Below are 26,967 nucleotides of genomic sequence, written 5' to 3' on the forward strand. Positions count from 1 at the left end.
CAGCCCCACCCTAGCAATGGTGATACCCCAACACACGTAGACTTTTTCACTCGAAATCACATTTTACAGTTGAAATGCTGCTTATACAGTACATTTCTGTTATGTCTTACCTTTGATGAAAGAGCACGTCAGACAAGGAATGTCTGTTTACAGTCACTGTGTTGCCACCAGTACTGAACAGGCATTCTGCTGCGGTGCTTGAAGGCATGCCTGTGTTGTACTGCAAAAAACAGGGCAGTACCCCTTTCAACTAAAACACATTTTTATCAATATGGCAATCCCCTATCAAAGAAAAATGCAAACTTTAGTACTTTACTAGTTGCCTTCGTAATTTTTTTGTCCACAGTATGACTTAGAAGTAACTTAATCCGGTACATACTTACCTGGGAGTAAGTCTCATTGAACTCCTTGGTTTGACATGTATGCACGATTGAACTGTCAGAAGTATTATTATTATTATTATTATTATTATTATTATTATTATTATTATTAACTTTATTTATACCCTGCTGTTTTTCCAAATTGGAACTCACGGCGGCTTCCAGATAAAAACCAGATACAATTAAAACCTACCAAAGTTAAAAGCATATAATACATAAATAAATAAATATAGACAGATATAATTAAAAAATGAACTCTAATTTAAAATGGCATTAAACTGTTTCTGATAATTAAAAACTATACTCATAAAATCAGAATAATTAAAAAATAAACAAGCCTATCCTTAGCTGCCTTCAAAATCAAAGGCTTGCTGAAATAAGAACGTTTTTACCTGTCGACGAAAGGACTGCAGGGAAGAGGCCATTCTTATCTCCTTAGGGAGGGAATTCCAAAGCCTAGGGGCAGCCACCGAGAAGGCCCTATCTCGTGTCCTCACTAGTTGTACTTGCGTGGATGAAGGTATTGAAAGAAGGGCCTCTCCTGAGGATCTCAGGGCTGGGCAGGCACATAGAGGGCGATGCAGTCTGACAAATAGCCTGGACCCAAACTGTGTAGGGCTTTATAGGTCAGCACCAGCACTTTGAATTGTGTCCGGAAACAAACTGGTAGCCAGAAGTAGAACTTAAGAGACATAATGTAGGTAAACAATGCACGTAACAAAAGTAATCCACCAGAATAAATGTTATCCCTTCTCCTGCAATTAAAAATGTAGTCTTGCATAGCATATAGTGAAACTATGGAATTTTCTTCCACAAGAAGCCATGATGGACACCAACTTGGATGGCTTTCAAAGAGGATTAGATAAATTCATGGAGGGTAAATCTATCAGTGGCACCTAGCAATGATGGCTATGTTCTACTTCCACTGTCAGAAACAGTATGCTTCTAAATATCAGTTGCTGGGTATACAAGTGTGGAGAGTGCTGCTCGTGCACTCAGGTCCTGCTTATGGGCTTCCTTTTAGGGCATCTGATTGGCTACTGTGAGAACCAGAGGCTGGACTAGATAAGCCACTGGTTGGACCCAGCAGGCTTTTCTTATGTTCTTGTATGTATTGCAACAAACAACAAAAGTTACTTCTGGGGCCTTACAGACCAGGGATAGCTATCATGGTGTCCTCCAGATGTTGTAGGACTACAGTTTCCATAATCCCTGATAATTGGTTATGATGTCTGAGACTGATGGAAGTTGTAGTCCAACAACATCTGAAAGGCACTATGTTGAAGACCCAGTTAGATTAACACAAGTCCCTTCTCACCTACCCACCTGTTTCAAACATGTCCAGAAAGTATGTATCTTAAAAAATGTCTGACAGCGCATTCCTTTCAGAGGTAAAAATTAATCTGCAGTCCTGTATACTTATCCATTTAATTCAATGAGGCTTAATTCGGAGTAGACGTGTATAGGACTGGACTCCACCAGAATACAGTTCAGCATTTCAGAGGCTATACTTTATTAATCCTATATCAACTACAACTACCAACTGCTGCTTATGTACATACAGGAATATCCTGCTTTAACATACGCAGTGGGACCGGAGCGTGTATGTAAAGTGAAAATGTACTTAAAGTGAAGCACTACTTTTTTTCACTTATTGATGCATGTACTGCACTGCAATCATCATATATGAGCATAACTGATGTAAATAACGCATTTATAACTAAAATAAACATAAAATAAAATAAAGTAAGCTTACCTTTAATGTCAGCTGGCAGATGCGAAATGGATGAACGAAAATTACATGTATTGCAGGAAGGATAAAGGAGAGGGCATATCTTCTACTTCATAAGTCGAGTCATCAAGGGCTAGACGCTTTCTTGCTGGCGATTTGGATGGACTGCCTGAAGTAGGAGTAGAGCTTGGGGCTGATGCCGATGCTAGAGATGGATCAGTGGATGTTGATGGTCTGGGAGATTGACTGGGTGCTGCTGCTGGCCTTTTGAGAAAGTAGGTGTCTATGGAGGTTTGAACTGTAGCTCTTTTCTTTTCCCTGTAGATTTCTTTGTAACAGGCATAAGCCCCCGAAATGTTAGCATTGACTTTGGAACTTCTTTCAAAGTCCCTATCATGCTTTTCAAAAAGAGCCATGGCACTATCAAGATGACGGAAAGCTTCCAAGAGAACTTTTGAAGTTAGGCCTTCAGGCTGTTAAATGGTCTCATCCTCATCCAGCACATTTTCTTCCTCTCTCTCCTCTTCAAGTTCCAGAAGATCTTCATTGCTGAGGGGTTCAGTATGGGATGCCATAAGTTCAGCAACATCTTCTGCCTCCACTTCCAGCTCTAACTGCCTTGCCATCTCTACAATATTTTCAGTAACATCAGCTACAGGATCTTCAAAGGCTTCGACATCATCAAATAACTGTGGGCATAATTTTTTCCAGGCCCCTTTCATTGTTGTTTCCTTGATGTCATTCCAAGCATCTCTTACAGTTTTGATGCAATCCAAGATGATGTAGCTTTTCCAGAATTTCTTTAGGACTTCTTGCCCTGTCCCCTCTTCATTTTCTATTGCTGCAATATACTTGCTGAAGGTTCTTTTCAAGTAGTTCAACTTGAAGGTGGCTATGACACATTGATCCATGGGCTGCAGGAGTGAGGTGGTATTCAGTGGTAGGAATTCCACTCGAATGTTAGGGTTCAGTTTATCTAACATTCGAGGGTGGCCAAGAGCATTGTCTACAAGGAGCAAAATTTTAAAAGCGATATTGTTGTCCCTGCTATAGGCTTTCACCTCTGGTACAAAGCAGGTGTCAAACCAATCTTCGAAAGCGGCTGCAGTCACCCATGCTTTTCTATTAGACCTCCAATGCACTGGAAGTCTAGTTTTAACATAGTTCTTTAAAGCTCTAGGGTTTTCCCAACGATAAATTAGCATAGGCTTTAGTTTCATGGTACCAGAGGCATTGCCACCTAACAGAAGGGTTATTCTTTCTTTAGCTGGCTTGTATCCTGGCATTGTTTTCTCCTCTCTGGCGATGAAGGTTCTTGCAGGCATCTTTTTCCAGAACAGCCCAGTCTCATCCACATTAAAAATTTGTTCCTTGGAGTAGCCTCCCTCTTCAATAATTTTGGCAAGGTCGCGTGGATAGCTTTCTGCAGCCTCAGTATCTGCAGCAGCTGCCTCTCCTTGCACTCTGATGTTATGTAGGTTAGACCTCTTCTTGAACCTGTCAAACCATCCATGGCTTGCAACAAATTTGGCATCCTTCGCTGCCTCACCTTTCTTAGCCTTTAGGTCATTGAATAGGCTCAAGGCCTTACTTTGAGTCATTGCCTGGCTTACAGGAACCTGGCGTGCAGTCTGATTTTCTATCCAAAGTATTAAGAGTCTCTCCATATCTGCAACAACGCTATCCCTTTTTTTATTTTTTGTTGTGTTCACTGGCGTAGCACTCTTAACTTCTGCAATAATTTTTTCTTTGCTCCTAATGACTGTGCTAACTGTCGTTCGAGTGAAGCTTAGCCTTCGACCTATCTCAGCTTGAGAAACACCTTCATCAGACAGTTTAATCATTTTAAGCTTCATATCTAAGGTGATAGATTTACGACTTTTCTTTGTATCTGCCATTATGTCCTGTACTGTAATACTGTACTGTACAGTACTGAAGGCAAGGGAAAACAATACCAATACACACACAAACACCCACACACACACACACACACTATTGGGAGTCACAAGCAAAAGCCAGAACTAATGATGGGCAGAGACAGAGAGAAAAAGCAGGAAAGGAAGATGGGACAATGGAGAGGTATAAAATGAAATCAGGGTGATCTAAAGATTTTTTTTTAATTTTTATTTTTTTACTTTTTTATCACAAACAATTACAGTAAAGCAGATGGGACAATGGAGAGGGAGAGGTATAAAATGGGACAGTAAAATGAAATCGGGGATCTAAAATGAAATCGGGGATCTAAAGTATTTTTTTATTTTTTATTTTTTATTTTTTTACTTTTTTATCACAAACAATTACAGTAAAGCAGATGGGACAATGGAGAGGGAGAGGTATAAAATGGGACAGTAAAATGAAATTGGGGGGATCTAAAATGAAATTGGGGATCTAAAGAGCACGAGGTGCACACTCTCTCTCTCTCTCTCTCTCTCTCTCTCTCTCCCTCTCACACACACTCTCTCTCTCTCTCTCTCTCTCACACACACACTCTCTCTCTCTCTCTCTCTCTCTCTCTCTCTCACACACACACACACTCTCTCTCTCTCTCTCACTCTCGAACGAACGAACGAACGAACGGGGCAGGCAGAGCTCCGATCGCTCTTTACAGAACTGTAAAGTACTGTACTTAATTGTAAAATAAATTATCTTTAAATGATTACAGTACTGTAAAAGGTTCTGTCTCCAAGGCAGCAGCCGTGCACAAAACGACACTTTGCAATGCACGTGGAACACAAGTTCCGTCAGTGTCCATTATTGTGAAGCGCATATGTTAAAGTGGGGTATGGTGGAGGATGGAGCATGTACGTTATAGCGAGGCGATGTTAAGTGATGTGACATTAAGCGGGGTATGCCTGTATATTGTCTCAGCGTAAGCTACCTCAGAGGATTGTTGCAAAGATAAATGGGGGGAGGGAAAGCAGTGGTCACGGCATTCACAAATCATAAACAAATCACACACAAGTAATAAGATGTTTGATAGACAATGTTAACAGGCGTAGCTTTCGCCATAATTGTATTTCCATAGAAATTAAATGGAGTAAACCTTTTCTACTGTCTGCCCCTGAGCTGTTAAATGCACAACAGCCTGATCTCCTGCAATACCAACCCTAAACCATGCAAAGAACTCAAGTAAAAAAAAAATTAACCACCACATAATTTGGGCAATTTTGTTTTTAAAAAATCTGTAACAGTATGAAATACGACATTCTCAGGAAAAAAGAAGTTATGAGACATTAGACATAAGCACACATGCACAAAGCCTTGACAAACAGCAACAAAAATACTCTCAGCATGAGCATTTTCACATTTTCAATTTTCAATTTTCAATTTTCAATTTTTGCTCATTGCTTTTGCTTATTTACTGCCCTGGCCATCCCTAACTCTCAGCCTAACCTACCTCACATGGCTGTTGTGAAGTTACAGAAGGCAGAATTAAAATAGCTGCAAAAGGAAACTAAGGCTGTAATCCAATGCATGTCTACTCAGAAGTAAGCTTTGTTGGTTTCAATGGGACTTACTCCCAGGTAAGTGTGTACTCCAATACACACTAGCCTGGGAGTAAGTCCCATTAAACCCAGTGGAACTTACTTACGAGTAGGCATGTATTGATTGCAGGTTAGTCCCTGTATTTTAGGCATCAAATTTTACTTAACCAGATTGATCCTTAATCAGATTGATGCATCTGTACTATAAGGTGTCATATTTTTTCTCTCCCCCCCCCAAATTAGTACAGGTTCAAGGCTTCAACCAGTCCTTATTTTGCCTAATTAGTACAATCCTATACCCAATTTGATTTACCTTGGGAGTAAGCTCCATTAAACATAAAGAGACTTACTTCTGAGTAGACTTGTATATATTGCAATGTAAGTTAACTTACAATCATTTTTAACAAGTGCTTGTTGGAGAAGTGCCTGTTTGCAGTTCTTTGCATTTGCTATGGGGAGGGGGATTTTTTAAACTTGCACAAAAGAACTTCCAGGGAAAAGAACTTCCAGTGAATATCTTCCTCAGAAGATGAAGATACATCCTGGTTGTTAGAAAGAAAGGAAGGGCAGGAAAGAAAACTGGAAGCAGCAGCTCTTTAGGGCCCTGGCTGCTTGCTGCTGCAACTTCTGCCTGCCCCTCCCTCACCCCAAAGCCGTGGCTGTGAAGAGACTTTTGGCTCTCATCTCTCCACTGGTAAGAGGAGGGTGGCAGAGGCCACCATTCAGCTTTGTGTGCCACGCACGCGTACACACCAGAGCTTGGAAGATTACTTTTAAAAAGTAATAAATTACAGTTAGTTACATGCCCCCCCCCAAAAGTAGTAATTACCGTTACAATTACAATCACTCTGAAAGTAACTAATTACTTTACTTTTGCTCAAAAGTAATTGCTACAATTACATTTTAGTTACTTTTAAAAATAAAGTTGCCCACAAGGTGCTGGCCTTGGCTGCTGCACATCTAAGTAGCCTAAAACAACATTAAAAATAAGCACATACACACAGAAGGTAGTAGTATATATATTTTTATCCATAAGATTAACAGAATGGCATAACAGAATCTCACATCCCCTCACCCCACCCCCAGAAAGATACCCCAACACACATATTTTTTGTATATATATATTCCCTCCAGCTCTTTTCTCCTTCCACTCCTGTCAATTTTTAAACAATTGTTTTCTCCACGCTGTTTCACTCTCCACCTCCTCCCTTGTTGCCTCCTAAGCACCCATAGAGCATGAAGGAAGAACAATGCTGCACAGAAGCCCAGTTTGAAGCACATGATTTTTATTCACAAATCAGAGGAGCAGAAGACTTCCCCTGCTCCCCCCCAAGCAATGCACAAAAGTAATGCTGGAAACATTACAATTACTCCTCAAAAGTAATGAAGTTACTACTCGTTCTATTACCAGCAAAATGTAATGAAGTTACCCACTCGTTACTCAAAAAAGTAATAAATTACAAGTAATTCGTTACTTGTAACTAGTTACTTCCAAGCTCTGGTACACACACATTGTCTCTCACCTCCACAGTTCTTCATGTCCATTCTGCCGCAGCCTCCTTGCTCTCCATCTTCTTTCTCCCTTTACTCCATTCTTCTTCACTGCCATCCATTTTTTAACAATTTTTCTCCACTCCACCCCATCTCACTCTCTACCTCCTCCCTCATCACCTCCTAAACACCCGCAGAGCATGAAGGAAGAGTGACACTGCACAGAAGCATGTGATTTTTATCCACAAATCAGAGGAGCAGAATGTTTCCAAGTAATGCCCAAAGTAATGCTGGGTCAGGATAATGTGTTTCATCCAAAAGTACTTGCAATTGCTGCGCCACAACCCTCTCAATCACCTTTTCTAAAAAGGGGGTATTTGTGACTGGGTGATAGTTGTCACAAACCAATGTGTCCAGGGTGGGCTTTTTCAGGAGCAGTTGGATCACCGCCTCTTTCAGAGCAGCTGAGACCACTCCTTTCTGCAACAAATGAGAAAGAGAGAATGATTAGCATAGGTTGCACATGTGTGGTGAATGGGCATGTGCAGTGACTATGTGTTTGCCTACGTGCATATACTGGCCACACCCACCACAGGCATGTGGCCCCCAAAAAGGTGGGTTTGTCAAGGTGGCCCTCAGGCCAGAAACAGTTAGCCACTCCTGCCTTAGATCAAGTGCTCCATTGCTCTAAGACTGGGTAAGCATATTAATTAATTAATTAATTGATTTATATCCCGCCCTTCCTCCCAGCAAGAGCCCAGGGCAGCAAACAGAAGCTCTAAAAACAATTTAAAACATCATAAAAACAGACCATAAAATACCTATTCCAACCCCACTGTCAAACATAGTTCAAAAGGCCGCGGCAGTGGTGGTCTTACCATCTTTATTGCAGCAGACTTGCCAGTAGAAGCCCAAGTAATGGATAATAATAGTTTGCAATTTGTCCAGATTCTGAAGATCTGGGGTAAACCCACAGGTCTTCTCATATGCGTCAATATATATTTTTCCCCTTCTCTGGCTAAGAACTTGGGTCATAAAAGCATGTGGGAACGTCTGTCTGAAATCTTGTTCCAGCTGGAATTGCAATTCCCAGATTCTAGATTGCTGCTGTGTGGCGATTTCGACTCCAGACTGGGGGGTATATGGACCATAAAATACATTAAAACAAAAAAAGTTAAAAACATTTTAAAAAAGCTTTAACAACATCTTTTTAAAAAAGGGTTAAAACATTATTTAAAAAAACATATTAACAAGCAATTCTAACACAGATGCAGACTAGGATAGTTCTCAACTTAAAAGGCTTGTTGAAAGAGGAAAGTCTTCAAAAGGCACCGAAAATATAGAGATGGTGCCTGCCTAATACTCAAAGATTCCCCCTCCCAAATACACAATTTGGAGCCAGGGATGGTACTTTACCCCTCTCAGCAGATTGAGGTGCACAGAGGGTTCTGTGGCCACCCTTAACTACATTTCTTCATTGGGATCACAAAGAAGCTATCAACTGGCAAAGGGGAAGCCCAAGGTTTGCAAAACAAAAAGTTTGTCGTGAAAAATGCAAAGAAGGAGGGAGGGGTAATAGAATGGATTATCCTTTATCCTTGAAGAGGGCATGGCTGGTTGGCATATGCACTGAGCAGGAGCATTATTTAGATCTCACTGGTTCCCTCTAATACTGAACTTCAGTGATTGAATGTATCAGTGCAGAGCCACCCCAAAATTGGACAGTGATTTCTGCATGTCCCGAGAACTCCCTAGAAGTACAGAAGTATGTGTATTGGTTAATCAAAATATTTTTAAACGGTCCTGAGAGCTTTTGTGTCTTTGAGCTGCCAGGCCCTTCAGAAAGTTGTGGGCATAGACATACGGTAACAACTAGAAGAATTCTTGAAGGAGACTCGAGGGAGAATTTTTGAGTTCAGAATCAGTGTGAACTCCTGTCTCTGCTGCTAAATTGTGTTTGAGAGGGATATGCTGTTGCTCAACATAGCTACACTAAACTCCTGTGTTTCTTAATTGTTTCCTATGTGCAACACTCACTTCTGCCCTGAAGGAAAAAAGAATATAAATGAATCAGAAGTTAGGCAGTCTATGGAAGCCTAGCACTTAAAAGAGTATGGTTGAGAACAACTGAATCACAGAATGTTGAATATATCAAATGCAAAAAGAACAAAGGGAAAGAAGAAATTTACGTGCTTGAGTCCTTAATATATAACAGTATCATGCAGATAAGCATAAGACCAGGGAATGCATGCTATGAGGTTAAAAAAATTCACTTCCCCATGCTATGTAGCAATAAAGTGCTCAGGTTTAGTTCTGGCCCTGATCCTAAGCCTTTAAAATACATTGTACAGCAAGGGAAGGGTAGATTAAAAAAACCACAAAATCCTCAGAAACCTAAATCCCCTGCTTCTATCTACTCCTGAACAAGAGCACTCCTGTTTTGGACTGGAAATGGGCCCTGAAATATTTTGCTCCTGAACCCTAGCTGTTGAATAATACATGCTTTAGAAGATAAATGTAAAGGATGCTACTTTTCAAGTCAATCTTCCCTGTCCACAAGCAAGCCAGTTCTGAAGAACTGGCCATGCATGATGAGCTTTCTTGAAACATCAGCACATCAACTATGTGAGAAGTTCAACAGAACAGAGCTTGTCAATCCAACAGACATTTTTCGTTACCTGTTGTCATAAACTAAATGATACAATGCACCACAGAATTCCATAAGAACATAAGAAGAGCCTGCTGGGTCAGGCCAGTGGCCCATCTAGTCCAGCATCCTGTTCTCAGTGACCAACCAGATGCCTATGGGAAGCCCACAAGCAGGACCTCAGCACAAGAGGACCTTCCCCTCCTGAGGTTTACAGCAGATGATATTCAGAAGCATATTATCTCTGACTATAGAGAAAGAGCACAGCCATCATGGCTAGTAGCCATTTGATAGCCTTATCCTCCATATTGTCTAATTCTCTTTTAAAGCCATCCAAGTTGGTGGCCATTACTGCCTCTTATGGGAGCGAATTCCATAGTATAACTATATGCTGTGTTGAAGTATTTTCTTTTGTCTTTACTGAAACTTTCAACTTCACTGGATGTTCACAAGTTCTAGTGCTATGAGAAGGGAAGAACTGTCCACTTTCTCCATGTCATGTGTAATTTAATGCACTTGTATCGTGTCACTTCTTACTCGCCTTTTATCTAAACTAAAAAGCCTCAAATGCTGCAACCTTTCCTCCTAGAAAGTCGTTCCATCCCCTGGATCATTTTGATTGCCCTTTTCTGAACCTTTTCCAACTCTACATCTTTTTTGAGGTGAGGTGACCAGAACTTCATATAGTTTTCCAAATTCAGCCACACCATAGATTTAAATGATAGCATTGTGATATCGGCAGTTTTATTTTCAATTCCTTTCCTTATAATTCCTAACATGAAATTTACCTTTTTCACAATTGCTGAACAAAAGATTAGATGTTAAGATTGAAGAGTTGGTAATTTAACACAATCAGAATATTCAGATCTTGTTGATACATAGTAGTAGCGGCAAACAGTTGATTTATATAAATGTTTATATTCCACCAACTGAACCATCTTGGTGGCATATGTTAGTTTTAGCTCTTGAGAGTGTAAAATCCCACTATAGTGGGGCAGATCTTATGGTATGTGGAGATTTTAATGCGCATATTGGCTCAGATTTTCTCCCAGGAAAAGAGGAAGTAGTGCCTGCTACGGGAGATATCTTCCAAATGGGGCATAATTTAACGGATACAACTCTGAACCCTTTTGGGCGAGAGCTGTTGGAAATTGTTTATAAATTTCATTTAATGGGCTTACATGTAAGTAGTTATGATAAGACCAAGGACTATTATACCTTTTTGAATAACAGTGGAAAGAGTGTAGTTTATATATTTATATCACCCAGTTTTTTATCACAAGTTGTCAATTACGAGACTGGAAAGCAGGCAGAGTGTGATCATTTTCCAGTAATAATGACCATCCTAATAGAAAGTGGGCTCAAAGTTAACCAGCAAAGCCATCTACAGGATAGAACAATAGTAGGTCGAAGACAATTTAAATGCTCATTGGATTTAGAACAGGAAATCCACCAACTCCTGTATGGTTCGGAATTGACTCAATGTAGGACTAAGGTGGTATATTGTGTAGAAGATATTATGAACAATTATTTAAGTATAGTCAAAATATTGCAACCTTACCTGCACAAAATTTCCAAATCCCCCAGAATTGTTAATATCATGGTTTGATCAACAATGCACGGAAGCCAGGAAAGTATGAGGTTGAGTAAGGATATTAGGCATCACCCTAATAATCAGAATACAGATAACCTAGTAGTAAAATGGCATTTATAACATCACCTCTAGAGAGGAAATAATATGAAATGCGCTATATAATTATGGAAGGACTAGGGGCAAGCCTGTGTTGAGAAGAATGAAAATAGATTCTGGGATCTAATAGCATGAGGCTATAGAGAAGTGGGAATGAGAACATAATCTTAGATCACACCCTATGTATGGGTCAGGCATTTCCAGCCCACTTTTGGAACCTCTGAAGAGTGTATAGACCTAGACATAGGCACTAAGTATTTACTGTAAGACCTGCCTGAGTGGCCTCCTGTGGTGGTAAAAAGTTAAAGATCTGATAAGACAGTGGGTAAGGCACCTGGTGAAGATGTGCTTTCTCCATAATTATTCAAACCGAATGTGGATCGGTGGGCCCCCAACTTCACTGAACTTTTCACTTATATCAATGGTAAAGGCCAAATGCCACCAGGATAGAAGAACAGCATTGTATTTTCTGTCTTCGAAAAAGGAGACAAAATTGATTCCAGTAATTATAGATTATGAACTGGTCGTATCGAAATTCAGAGTAAAGCTAAAGAACAACAACAAAGCAATCATAATGCCAAAATACAATTTAAATAACATCCCAGAAGAATATAAAGATCAAATAAGGAACAGGTTTGAGGCTTTAAACTTAGTTGACAGAGAACCAGAAGAACTATGGAGTGAAGTCAGAGACATCAGGGAAGAATGCAAAAAGACAATGAAAAATAAAATGGACTGCCTTCAAGTCGATTCCGACTTATGAGCGACCCTATGAATAGGGTTTTCATGGTAAGCGGTATTCAGAGGGGGTTTACCATTGCCTTCCTCTGAGGCTGAGAGGCAGTGTCTGGCCCAAGGTCACCCAGTGAGCTTCATGGCTGTGTGGGGATTCGAACCCTGGTCTCCCAGGTCCTAGTCCAACAGAAAGACCTCAATGGATGACTGATGAAACTCTTAAAATGATTTAAAACGAATGCTGATGAAAGGTAAAGAGGAAAGCACAAAAGCTGGACTACAGCTGAATGTCAAAAAGACTAAAGTAATGACAACAGAAGATTTATGTAACTTTACAGTTGACAATGAGGACATTGAACTTGTCAAGGATTATCAGTACTTGGCACAGTCATTAACCAAAATGGAGACAATAGTCAAGAAATCAGAAGAAGGCTATGGCTGGGGAGGGCAGCAATGAGAGAACTAGAAAAGCTCCTCAAATGCAAAATGATGAAACTGAGGTTATCATCCTTTGGACACATAATGAGAAGACATGGTTCACTAGAAAAGACAATAATGCTGGGGAAAACAGGAGGGAGTAGAAAAAGAGGAAGGCCAAACAAGAGATGGATTGATTCCATAAAGGAAGCCACAGACCTGAACTTACAAGATCTGAACAGGGTGGTTCATGACAGATGCTGTTGTAAGTCGCTGATTCATAGGATCACCATAAGTCATAGTTGACTTGAAGGCACATAACAACAATTATAGTCCAATCTGTTTGCTAGATTTAAGCTCCAAACTTTATTCTAGATCAGAGCTTCTCAACCTTTATGAGTACGGGACCGCCATTATAAGCTCACATTTTTTGTGACCCCCTCCCCCCCAAGTTAATTGTAATTTTAGCCTCAGTGAATTGAAAAAATGGTGCATGGCAAAATCAAGCTCCCTGCAGATAGGGAAGTGTTGCTTTCTTTTCTTAATGTAAAGGTCCATCAAATTCATATTCCCCTCTTCCCCACTCACACATATTCTGAAGATGTCAGTCCTGTCTCTCAACACCAGTGGGTTACAGTGTTGGACTAGGATCCATGATCAAATACCCACCCAACCACGAAGCCCACTGGGTGATCTTGGATCAGACACGGTGTCTCAGCCTGACCTATCTGACAGGGTTGGTGTAAGGATAATAGAATCATAGAATAGTAGAGTTGGAAGGGGCCTTTAAGGCCAAGTCTAACCCCCTTCTCAATGCAAGAATCCAAATCAAAGCATTCCCGATAGGTGGCTGTCCAGCTGCCTCTTGAATGCCTCCAGTGTCGGAGAGCCCACTACATCTCTAGGTAATTGGTTCCATTGTCATATGGCTCTAACAGTTAGGAAGTTTTTCTGATGTTCAGTCAAAATCTGGCTTCCTGCAACTTGAGCCCATTATTCTCTGTCCTGCACTCTGGGACGATCGAGAAGAGATCCCGGCCCTCCTCTGTGTGACAACCTTTCATGTACTTGAAGAGTGTTGTCATATCTCCCCTCAGTCTTCTCTTCTCCAAGCTGAACATGCCCAGTTCTTTCAGTCTTTCCTCATAGAGCTTTGTTTCCAGTCCCTGATCATCCTTGTTGCCCTCCTCTGAACCCGTTCCAGTTTGTCTGCCTCCTTCTTGAAGTGAGGAGACCAGAACTGGATGCAGTACTCAAGATGAGGCCTAACCAGTGCTGAATAGAGGGAAACTAATACTTTACGCAAGTTGGAAACTATACTTCTGTTAATGCAGCCTAAAATAGCGTTTGCCTTTTTTGCAGCCACATCACACTGTTTGCTCATATTCAGCTTGTGATCAACGACAATTCCAAGATCCTTCTCACATGTCGTATTGCTGAGCCAAGTATCTCCCATCTTATAACTCTGTACAGTAGGGGCCCTCTTCTTGGCGTTTCACTGATAGGGCGGTTATCTTCAGAGTTGGGGGAAGAGGGGCTGTGGGTGCGTGTCCAGACCGAGGGCGGGAGCGGGTGGGCGAGCAGCTCCCTCCTTGATATCCGTGGCAGGCTCCCTCGCCTGTTTAAGTTAGTTTGTGGTAGGTGTTTACTTGGTATCTCCCCATTTCTACCTACTTAGCCCTGTTCTGTTTTTTAGGGGGACAGCTGAGGCTGCTAGAGCGGGAGTTTGCTCTAGCACGGCCTGCTTGTTGCTGCGCCTGCCTGCAGCTCGTGGCGGCAGCTTCTGTCCCTTTCGGTTGGATTGGCAGCGCCTGCTACAGTGGCCTGCCTGGAGCTTGCAGCAGCTGCTCAAAGGATCACTCCGGAGCTCGCGGCTGCAGCTCTGGTCAACTGTGTGGGGGGAGGCTTTGATTAGTGGTTTCTTTCCCTTCTCCTGGTCGAGGGTTGAATCAGCAGCACCTGCTACAGCGGCCCGCCTGGAGCTTGCAGCGGCTGCCCAAAAGATCATACTGGAGCTTGCAGCTGCTGCTCCAGTCGACTTGGGGGGGAGGCTTTGATCTGTCTCTCCCGTCTTGGGACTCACTACTGCGGTCTGAGCGGTCTCTTCGGACCTTGCGGCTGCCGCTCTGCTCGGCTCTTTGTGTGTGGGGAAGGCTGACAACATGTCCAGTGCCTGCGCGACTATTTTGTTGCGGCCTTTTTGGCTCCCCACCATGCTGTGTTCCATTATTTGGCACTTTTTGCTTTTCAGCAGGGGTCTGGTCCCTAAACTGCCGTATGAGTGGGGCCCTACTGTATATGGTTTCTTTTTCCTAGGTGTAGAACTTTGTATTTATCCCTATTGAATTTCATTCTGTTGTTTTCAGTCCAATGCTCCAGCCTATCAAGGTCCCTTTGAATTTTGTTTGTGTTACATGGTATTAGCTGTGCCCCCCAATTTTGTATCATCTGCAAATTTGATAAGCATGCTCTGTACCTCGTCATCCAGGTCGTCAATAAAAATGTTGAAGAGCACTGGGCCTAGGACCAAGCCCTGTGGTACCCCACTCGTTACTTCCGCGCAGTTTGAGAAGGAACCATTGATAAGAACTTTTTGAGTATGATTCTGGAGCCAACTATGGATCCACCTGATAGTTGTTCCATCCAGCCCACATTTAGCTAGCTTGCTAATCAGAATATCATGGGGCACTTTGTCAAAAGCTTTCCTGAAGTCTAGATATATTATGTCCACAGCATTCCCACAGTCTACTAGGGAGGTTACCCAATCAAAAAATGTGATGAGATTAGTTTGGCAGGATTTGTTCTTCATAAATCCGTGTTGTCTCCTAGTAATCACTGCATTTTCAAGGTGCAGTGATTGACTGCTTTATAATCGGCTCCAGAGTTTTTCCAGGGATTGATGTTAGGCTGACTGGTCTGTAGTTCTCTGGTCCTCCTTTTTGCCCCTTTTGAAGATAGGGACAACATTAGCTCTCTTCCCATCATCCGGCACTTCACCAGTCCTCCACGATTTCGCAAAGATAATAGACAGCGGTTCTGAGAGTTCTTCAGCCAGTTCTTTCAATACTCTAGGATGCAGTTTATCGGGCCCTGCCAATTTGAACTTGTTCAAAGTGGTTAGATATTCCTTGACCGTTTGTCTATCAATCTCAAGCGCCAATCCTGTCCATTCTACTTCATGTTTCCTGGGAGGGTCATAGACCCGTTTTTTGGGGAAGACTGAGCCAAAGTAGGAATTGAGCACTTCTGCTTTTTCTTTGTCATCTGTTATTATTTTGCCATCCTCATTGAATAGCTGTGCCACCATTTCCTTTCTCTGTCTTTTACTATGGACGTACATGAAGAAAGCTTTTCTGTTGCTTTTAGCATTCCTTGCTAACCTCAGCTCATTCTCAGCTTTAGCCTTCCTGACACCATCCCTGCAATTCCGTGATACCTGCCTGTACTCTTCCTTTGTGGCCTGGCCTTCTTTCCACTTCCTGTATGTGTCCTTTTTTGTTTTCAGGTCATCTCTAAGCTTTTTGTGAAACCACATTGGCTTCTTCTGTTGTTTCCCCCCTTTTTTCCTTGTTGGAATTGCTTGCCATTGCGCTTTCAGAGTTTCCTTTTTAGAAACTCCCACCCATCTTGGACTCCTTTTCTCATTAGGGTGGCTTGCCATGGAACTGTACTTACAATTGTTCTGTGTTTATTAAAATCAGCTTTCCTGAAGTCCAGGGTGCGCGTATGGCTACTCTCCGCTTTTGCTTCTGTTAAAATCACAAATTCAAGTATAGTGTGGTCATGTTCCCCCAGAGTTCCCGTAACTGCCACTTTATCCACCAAATCATCTCTATTAGTTAGAATCAAGTCCAGGATAGCTGATCCTCTGGTTTCTTCCTCCACTTTTTGTAGGAGAAAGTTATCTGCAACACGAGTCAGAAATTTCTTGGAGGGACCATGTTTGGTAGAGTTTGTCTCCCAACAGATATCGGGATAATTGAAGTCCCCCATTACTACTACATCATGTCTCCTTGAAACATTGGCAATTTGCTTTTCAAAAATTACATTCTAGTATTCTCCTTGATTGGGTGTTTGGTAGTAGATTCCAAGCACCACATTCCTTTTATTACTTGCCCTATTTAATCCAGATACTCTTCGTGGAGCTACCAAGCTCATCTTCCTGTATTTCTGTGCAGGGATATATATTTTTAACATATAATGTGACTCCATCTCCCTTTTTATTCCTTCTGTTCTTTTTGAACAAGTTGTATCCTTCAATTGCTGTATTCCAGTCATGGGAGTCATCCCACCAAGTTTCAGTTATACCTATCAAGTCATTATTACCCTCCTGTATTAAGAGTTCAGTATTGTCCTGCTTGTTTCCCATGCTCTGCGCATTAGTATACAGACATCGAAGACCATGTGATTTGTGGCTTGGCTTCCTTACTACATTTTTCTGAGGACAGTTACTGGACCCTATTAGAGGCTATCTCTCTGTTCCCGTTAGTGTACACAAGCCTTCATCAGTCGTTACCACCAAGTTTACATCTCCCTCCCCCTTAGGATTCAGTTTAAAGCCCTCCTGATGAACTTCTCCATGCTGTGGCCAAACACATTCTTCCCAGTCCTTCTGAGGTGCAACCCATCACTTGCCAGTAGTCCATCTTCTAGGAAGCATAGCCGGTGGTCCCAGAATCCAAATCTCTCACGTCAGCACCACCTTCATAGCCATTCATTCACACGGAGTATTTTTCTTTCCCTTTGTAAGCACTGGAAGGATAGATGAAAAAACTAACTGGGCCCCAAAGTCCTTGAGTTTCCTTCCCAGAGCTTCAAAGTCTGATGTGATTTCTTCAGCTACGTTTGGCAGTATCATTTGTTCCGACATGGATGAGGAGAAAGGGATACCTGTCGGTGGGCTTGATGAGTGATGGAAATAAAATTGATAAAATGGAAAGTGGGAGAACTACGTGCACCACCTTGAGCAATTTGCAGGAAAGGTGGTATATAAATGCAATCAATCATTCAATCTCAGCTGCAGTATGTGGACCCCAGCGCTGGTGGTGGTGATGATGATGATACAACTAACACAAAGCAGCAATTTGGTAGTGGTGGGGATGCTAGATTGTGAATACCAAAGGGTGGATAGTGCTTTTAGTGAGTAGGGAGGTTAGTGCTTTTAGACCTAGATGATCATCAGAACTGATGACTTGGTTAGCGTGCACTTGGGGGATGAGAGTGGAGCAGAAGACAGATCAGCGCATGCAGACACACAAACACACCTGGCCCTCCTGCAGGCATCTTCAGGCATGCATGCATTTGGGCATATGGGAGAGAAGCCCTCAACTGCTGCAGCATCTTGGAGAGATGATGGCCAGGTCGGGGCCTTGGCAGAGGGGCTGCTAAAGTGCCCCTTCTTAGGGAGAGAGGGTAGTGCTCCCGTTCCACAATCTGTGGCAGCGTTGGTTCCTGACTCTGCTGCAGATTGCAGAGAGGGAGCTCCCACGCACCCCCCATGCAATGCCCACCTGCATGCCCCACCTACCTCTCCTGTTGTGGTGAATGCTTTGTGTGCTGCGCGTGTGTATCTGTCATCAACCAAGATGGTGATCGAGGCTTCCCTAGGGGGCTCATGCCCCTGCCACCATCTTGGTTGATAGCAGGCATGTGCATGTACGTAGCACACATGCATCCATCAACCAAGAAGGTGGTGGAGGCATCAGTCTCTTAGGGAAGCCCCTGCCACCCTCTTGCTTGATGGCAGGCATGCATGCGTAACGTGGCCAGCATTCACAGCAGCAGAAGAGGTGGGTGGCACATGCGGGTGGGCACCCCAGGGCCTGGTGCTCAAGGGCGCAGTCACGCCTGGTGCCGGCCCTGCACAGAGGGATCCTGTGTATAAGGAAGCATCCTGGGATGATTCTCCTTGTATGGAGGGGCACTACATACGTACAGGCATACCCCGCTTAACATTGCTTCACTTAACGTTGCCTCGCTAGAACGTACATGCTCCATACATCCCCATACCCCGCTTAATGTTCGCGCACTTTGCAATAACGTACATTTTATTGGCATGACACTGCTGCCATCTAGTGGTGATTGTGTGCAGTACAAGTGAAGACAATTGCTTCACTTAAAGTAGATTTTCACTTAAAGTATACTCTCCGGTCCCATTGCGAATGTTAAAGCGGGGTATGCCTGTAGATTTGTACAGCTTCTTCACCATATGTGAATGCATGACTAGTGGTGGTGGTATGGCTAGAGTTTTGTCTCAGTGTATGGGGACATGGCTGTTTCATTTGTTCACTTATTCAGGAACATGTGAGGGGGTCATGTTAACACCATATATGTGTCTTAGTAATTGTATCGTTGTTTTGAGGTTACTTGCTATTTGGTGTAGAGATTAGTAGATTACCAGTCACTTCTAGTTTCATTAGGATGGGGTGAGTACAGCTGCCCTTTGAAAATTCTGGCACAGTGTCATTGTAATACTGTAACTAAATGTCTGTTTCAAAATGATTGCTCGTTTGTTGTTCAACTTCAATCTTGCACATAATAATAACAGTTTTGTTTAGTCAGTTTTACGGCATTATGGAAATAATTCATTGGTAGGTTGCTCTCTATTTTCAGTTCTGAAATTGATATTAGGAGTATAATTCTAACTTTGAAACTGATAGTATTCAGCAACCCACCAGTGAATTGTTCTATGATGCCCTGATACTGAACAAACAAAACTACATATGTTTTCCATCAACTTACAGGATAATTCCTGAGGAGCTGCTTTTGCTGCGGAGTTATGCGTTTCAAACTGGTTGTCTCTGCTTTGAAGACAGTATACTTTCGGACACTGCAGTTTTGTTTCTCTCTCTTCACCCCATCCCTCCTTAGTGTCTGGTTTGTTATCTGTCACATGATAATCTAATCTGTGGTCATGAATCATTTTTTTCATCTCGCCCAGGAAGGCATTCCTCTGTCTTGCTATTTCACATCTCTTCATGGCACCTGATCCTGGCCTAGATTTTGACTGTATAGCACTTGCTTTACATCTAGAAATCCCAGATTCAATTCCGGGCATGTCCTGTTAAAAGGACCTTGGACATCAACTTGAGAGTTTGGAGAGCCACCACCAGTCAGAATAGGCAATGCTAGTCTGGATGTACTAATGGTATGATTTGATAGAAGGTGGTTCCATTTTCATACATACTGTTACTTTGGTGGTTTTGATCAGCTTGGCTGAGGGATGAATAGAAAAATATTATTGGGGTTTTTTACTGGATGGATTGTCATCTAGGTGTAGCTAGCTGGCAAGTATATAGGGAAAATCACTTGGCATATATTATTAATAAAGTGCAGTTGCTAGTTGGTTTCAGGCATCATACAGCAAGCTTTTTCCACCTTCTACACACATGACTTCTAAAATGCTAACATAACTTCTTTGTCAAGATAAAAATGCTCCAAGTAGTTATACAAATGATCTTGTGTTGCCCCTAAAGTTAGTTTTTACAGCAGGTTTTCAATATCTTTTTGGTACAGATAACTCTACCAGGTCATGTTTGCTATTCATTTTTATTTATAAGATTTCTTATCCACTCTACACAATATAATATATAGTTTTGAAAAACAGATGAAACAGTTATTATACAAACAAGTAAAATTTCCAACCAGCAAAAATTCATCAAAAGAGGTGGATCCCACAAAACTAGGCCAGAGTAAAGAGGTGTGTATTCATAATTTGGCAAAAGCTATACAATAAAGATACTAGATGATGTGCAGAAGGAGTTCCACACCATAGAGACTACCACAGAGAAAAACCTTATTTGGGTTCCCATTTCCTGAACTTCAGAAGGTGACAGAACTACCAGTAGAGCCACTTCCGTTGATCTTAACACACAAGAGGGTCTGCAGGAATGGATACAGTATTTCAGATATGTGGGTCCTAAGTCATTTAGGGCATCTTGAATTGTGCCCAATAACAAAGTGAAGAAATAAATACTCTGTTGTTTTGTTCTGGTTCAACTTTCATTTATAGTCTTGGTCAAGGAGAAGAACTAGGAGACTTCTTTCTGTGAAAGAAATACATAAGCGTTTTTGTTTGACAAAGAAGTCTTGTACAATGAAAAATTACTAGTGTTACGATGACACGGTCTTTTGTCAGCTCTGGTATTTTATTTATTTTATTTAAATGTATGTATAAAATGCTTAATATATTAAAAATCTCCAAGTGGTGTACAGTATAAAAATAAAAAATATCATTAAAAATGTCCTAAAACCAATAAATCAGCAACATTGGACTGCCTTCAAGTTGATCCCGACTTATGGTGGATCTATGAATAGGGTTTTCATTGTAAGCAGTATTCAGAGGTGGTTTACCGTTGCCTTCCTCTGAGGCTGGGAGGCAGTGACTGGCCCAAGGTCACCCAGTGAGCTTCATGGCTGTGTGGGGATTCGAACCCTGGTCTCCCAGGTTGTAGTCCAACACCTTAACCACTACACCACACTGGCTCTCTAATCAGCAACATAAAAGCATATAAAAACAAATAAAACAAGAATTTGGTGGATTTAAACACATAAAGCAAGGTCTGATTTTATGGACTAGGGAAAACATAAAGCAAGGTCTGATTTTATGGACTAGGGAAAGCCTGGACACAAAGATTACAGGATGTCTGAAGCAATTGATGGTTGCTGCTTGATGAACGGCAGAGAGAAGAAGAGCATTCTGTAATACAGGTGCAGTAGCAGAAAATGTCAATTTTCAGGTCAACTTGAAGTAGTCTCTTCAGCTGAAATACTCAAAAATTGATGTTGAGTTTCTTGTTAGAAACTAACGACATGGAATGTGTTTTTTAAAAGAAAATGTTAAGAACTTGTGATTGATAATACATTATTAGGAAATGTAACCCACGTTATTCCTCAAAGGATGTCACAGACCTATCAAAGACCATCCCTTTAGTGTTAGAATGTGTGTGAGGCCTTGGTTTATATTTACATGGGTTGCTTACTGATATGTATAAGAAAGTGTGCTGCTGTATTAACCATAAATTATTTCTTCTGTTACAGATACTTAATTAGTCAAGGAGCACATGTAGGAGCTGTAAATAGTGAAGGAGACACTCCGTTAGATATTGCTGAGGAAGAGGCAATGGAAGAGTTGCTTCAAAATGAAGTGAATCGACAAGGTAATATTAAAAATGTAATGCATAAAGTAAAGCATAAAAAGAATCAATTTGTATTTAAAGATAAAATGTTGCAGAAAATTAACCCTATGCCATTGAAAAATTCCATGTAACTAATTGCATTTACAAATTTAAGAAATCTTGGTCATGTAAGAAAAGACACAGTACAAACAGGAAAAACTATATCTTTGGGAAATTGAACGGAACTTTCAATAAAATACTTGTTGACTGCATGTATTAATTTTAATAATGCTTATCATTTATTTAGATGTGCTCGTTAGGCTCGAGTTTACATCTGAAAAATAGATGAGAATAGCTAAACTGTGTTTTCCCAAATGTGCATGTTAGAAATATCCCTTGATTTTTAAGATTCTTTTGCATATGAGGAGCCTTCCAGTCATTTTGTAAGTGACTAGACTGAGGCCAGTTTAGTTAATGTTTATCTCAGTCTTGCAGTTTGCCACATAGGATGCCTGAGTGAAAAAATTGTTCCTGCCAGACCAATAGAACAGCATACAGCTGCATTGCTGGTGTATTGTATTTGTTGCACATACCACAACTGTGTGCTAAATATTTATGTCTGTGATTCAGTATAATGAAGCCACCACAGCAGCCTTCAACAACTGAAACTACTAGTGAGATGCATGGGAGAACATTCTTGAATACCATTATCTGTGCTTTTAAAATACAAGTAATAAATGAAAGCGAACTGAATTGTGGCTTTGTGGTTGCTACAGTCTTAAGCAAAAATAGTGTTAATCTTGATGTGGACACTGAAGAGATGCCTATGCTGAATCCTTGTCTTTAACTAACTAACTAACTAACTAACTATTTTTATTTTATTTTTATTTATTTATTTATTTATTTATTTATCGATCGTCCCATAGCTGAAGCTGTCTGGGCGGTTTACAACAATTAAAAACATTAAAAACAAATACACAAATTTAAACCATTAAAACCCATAAAAACTGATATGCACGTTAAAAGCACATGTTACTCAAATGCTGTTAAAAATGCCTGGGAAAAGAGGAAAGTCTTGACCTGGCGCCAAAAAGATAACAGGGTTGGTGCCAGGCGCACCTCATCAGACAGATCATTCCAAAAATTGTGGGCCACCACTGAGAAGGCCTTCTCCTTTGTTGCCATCCTCTGAGCTTCCCTCAGAGTAGGCACCTGGAGGAGGGCCTTTGATGTTGAGTGCAGTGTACTGGTAGGTTCGTGTCGGGAGAGGCGTTCCATCAGGCATTGTGGTCCCAAACCATGTAAGGCTCTATAAGTTAAAACCAGTACTTTGAATCGGGCTCAGAAACATACAGGCAGCCAATGCAAGCGGGCCAGAATCGGTTTTATATGTTCGAACCATCTGGTCCCTGTTACTAATCTGGCTGCTGCATTTTGCACAAGGTACAGTTTCCAAACCGGCTTCAAAGGCAGCCCCATGTAGAGCGCATTGCAGTAATCTATCTTGGAGATTACCAGAACAAAACATTTTATGCATTTTGTCCAGTTTGTAAATAACTATGCTTGTCGGCCATGGTATTTCTCCTCTAAGATCCTAACAGTTATGGATTTGTATGATATTCATCAGGCAGCATAATATCAATGGGCATGTAAAAGGTAGGGCAATTGTATGGAGAACACAGGAAGGAAAATGGGACTAAAACGCAAGCTCTTGATCACATTTTTAAAGCAGACAGTAATCTAATAGGTGGATATGTGAGCTGAGGGTCTTTTTTGTTTTAATTCCCCCCCCCCTTCTCTGTCCCCAAAGATACAAATGAGTAAGATTGCTGGAGAAATCTGAAAAAAATCATTAGATGAAAATTCTGGTATATTATTAAAAATGTAGCTTCTTTAATAAGCAAGAGCTAGAATTACAAAGGAGAGAGGACTCTAGCATAATGATAGAGCACATGCTTTGCATGCAGATGGTTCCATGTTCAGGTTGAGCCTTTTCCAGGTAGGGCTATCACAGTGGTAGGCTATAGATATGGGTCAGGCCTAGATTTAGCTTACCAATAGAAGAACCAATCTGTTGGGGCATTTCATTTAAGAAGTGTGAAAAGAGAGGATTTTTAGGTTGCTAAGAGCACAGTCCTCCTGTGAATATTTTGCTAAAGACCAACTTATAATAAATAATAATAAAATTTTACTTTTAGGCCGCCTATCTGGCTGAGTGAACAGCCACTCTAGGCGGCGTACATAATTAATTTTAAAATACAGTTATAAAATACACATATGAATACAGTTATAACATATTCAGTTTACCCCCATCTGTACACTATAAAACCAAAATTAACTAGGGGTTCTGTATGCCCGCTGAAATAGCCATGTTTTTAGTCCTTTACGGAAACATACCAAGGAAGGGACATGGCGTAGATCGTATGGCAGAGAGTTCCAGAGGGTGGGGGCTTATTGTCAGAAAAGCGTATGTAGAACTGTTCCTTAAGATTTTTGTATTTTGTGTAATGACATTTTTCTAGCTCTATTGTCAATTTTTAAATCTGTGTTAGTGCTAGCGTGCCTTGTATCTTGATGGGAAATTTTCTGTAAATTTCTATCAAATTTGATGACTAGTAAGAGAAGCATTGTTTAGCATCTCATTGGATCTTAGGCATATTATCTGATTTTGAAAGAATGAGGGTATGGCCACATTTGAAAAAGCAGATCTAATTCAGCCTCTTGTTTTAACTGAGGCAGTGACTTCAGTGAATGAGCGGTAAGATGGGTAGCAGGATAAGGATGGGTAGGGCAATGGACTTGCAGCAAGAACTAGGAATTTCTATCCCTTCCCATTCTGTTGAACCTAATGGACGTTCAGTTTGTATGAAATCAACAATGATTGAAATAACACCTCAATCCAGCAAGGTATCTTTCAGTGCTGTAAGTGTTAGGAAATGCAAGGAAAATATCAGAATATCTTTCTTTTCAACTAGGCTGGTAACAGCCAAAATATTTGTTACTTAACATTCAAGAACGGCTGTATTGCAAGAAGATGCAGACAGTGTTCTTCAGTGGTTGATGCATTGAGAAAAGGTCACACAAAATATTTCAAATTGTCTGTTACTCTTCTAAATATATAAATATGAATCCTTCTTTGTGTAAAATATATCATGAAATGACTGTTCATAGAGCTTTATATTTCATTTGTGATATTCGTAGAACTAAAGTCTTTTGTTCCAAAGCTAGTTCAAAGTTTTCTGCAAGCCCTTTAAGGTTCATGTTCAGAGCAAAAAAACTTGTTAAAAGATTTGCTTACTGTCAGCAGTATTCTAGACTAGATACTGAACTAATATAGTAATACGGATGTGAGGTCGCATGTGTTATCTAATTCTATCCCAGTAGCTGCTTTAAGGATAAAGGCAATTTACATCTTGAAGACAATATAATTGCTTATAGTTCATTCATAACAATAAGAAGGCATCATAATGTCATCAGCCGTCTACCTATAGCAAATGCAGAGCTTGGAAAAGTTACTTTTTGAACTACAACTCCCATCAGCCCAATCCAGTGGCCATGCTGGATGGGGCTGATGGGAGTTGTTGTTTAAAAAAATAACTTTTCCAAGGTCTGAGCAAATGTGCAATATTTTGGCTAGGGTGCCTAATGTGAGAGTGAATACTGTGGTTTGGATCCTAAGATTAGTTAACTTAAGGATGTTCATGAAAGGAAAAATTCCTTCCCTATTCCACATTGTTCAGCATCCCCACCTCTCTCTAGAAAGGCTTTTGTGGGGAGGTCAGTTGGCTGCTGTAGTGAAGAGACAGTAGACTCCTTCCATACACTTATTTATATTAGTTTACCCTAGTCTCCAAACCTATATATTTAAATATTTGTCACGGGAGTAGGTTAATAACATTTTAGGTAGTATTTCACTTAATACTTGCTCTGATCTTTTCTTCCTTGATGGTAGTAATATTACTACTCAAATCCTTTTTGCTCTTCAGCTGTTGGTAGCTTCTGAACAATTCTTATGAGTGCAAAGGAGGAAAGTAACCTGACATGTTTTGATAAATCATCCAGGTCTGTGTTGAGAAGACACAGTGATGATCAAGCAACAAGTTTAAGGGGCTGAAGCTTTAAGAATTTTAGGTATGCTCTTTCACTGCTTGATTACCAAAGGAAGCAAAATAAAGTCTTTTGTCGTCAAGGTAGAAGTGGAAGTGAGCTGCATCTTTAGATTCCTATAGTTGGGTCAGTTTATAGTTTATAGTTTGTTTTTGTACACATTTTGCTTTTGAGAGACTACTGGACAGCAAGTGTGCTTAAACAGGTACCAGGGTCAAGAAAAAGATGTCTGTCATACAAGGTAATTTTCTTGATGTGTGCTGGACTAGGACTGTGCTTCAGGTTATAAGTCCCCAAAATTTAGTATTGGACATTCTTAAATCTAGGAAATTTAACATTGCATGAACAATAGAGCATATAGCATTAATTGTTGCAGATATTAAGGACATTTTAAAGATTAGAAATACTAACTTTAAAAAATTGCTCATTGTTCTTGTAACAAATAACTCAAATCCCCCTTCCCAGTGTCCTTAATGCCTGCATTTATTTTCAGTGAAACATTTTGAATTGCTGTAAATGAGTTTTTCTGAAGACTACAAATACTCTTAAGTTCACTAAAACCAAACATTAATGTATAAGTAGAAAGATGAAAAGGGCTCCTAGTGGGTACCTTTTTATATTGCTTGACATGTATCTGAATCCTACAGCAATATAATCCTGTCCTTGACAAAAAGAGTAGCTATGTCTGTCTACATCAAGGCAAATTGCATTTTTTGCCATTTTAATTTTAGGTGAATTAAGACTCTGATGCATATAATACATTTTTCAAATATCACTTGTGCTTCTCTGTGAGTTTCAGTATAAGTATTCCTCCCCTAGGGAAACTTTGGTTAAATCTACTGAATGCCAGTGCATTAATGCACTATTAATGCAGTGGACACAATATAATTGCATTTAAATACCATGTACGTACATAGTTGCAAGTAGTTACTTCCCTTTTTTTATTTTACTGAATTAAGTTTGTTTCTAGGCAATAAAATAAAGAAGCTATCTAAAAGTTAAGAGTTTTTTCCTTTCCTGTAGACCACCAATGGCTAAAGTTACTGTGCTTGAGCAGACTAGTGTGAAGTTACATTAAAGCAATATATTGTCACTTATGAATGAAAATATTTTTTAAAAAAATCTTTTTGTTTCATTATTTGGTCTGTTTACTGAGGACCCTTCGTA

At 40.6% G+C, this 26,967-nt stretch overlaps 1 protein-coding gene and 1 pseudogene across 2 annotated transcripts in view; one reads left to right on the plus strand and one right to left on the minus strand.

Annotated features, from left to right (window-relative positions):
- PPP1R12A (protein phosphatase 1 regulatory subunit 12A) overlaps window positions 1–26,967 on the plus strand; it is a 170,245-nt gene that overhangs the window by 82,851 nt on the left and 60,427 nt on the right. For both annotated transcript variants that reach the window (XM_061639655.1, XM_061639656.1), the window contains one exon: window positions 21,617–21,735. In XM_061639655.1, the coding sequence (XP_061495639.1) occupies window positions 21,617–21,735 (119 nt within the window). The remainder of the gene's footprint in view (window positions 1–21,616; window positions 21,736–26,967) is intronic.
- On the minus strand, window positions 2,427–3,992 carry LOC133390098 (tigger transposable element-derived protein 1-like; annotated as a pseudogene).

This window comes from Rhineura floridana, chromosome 8 (assembly GCF_030035675.1).
Source record: "Rhineura floridana isolate rRhiFlo1 chromosome 8, rRhiFlo1.hap2, whole genome shotgun sequence".
NCBI classification, from domain to species: domain Eukaryota; kingdom Metazoa; phylum Chordata; class Lepidosauria; order Squamata; family Rhineuridae; genus Rhineura; species Rhineura floridana.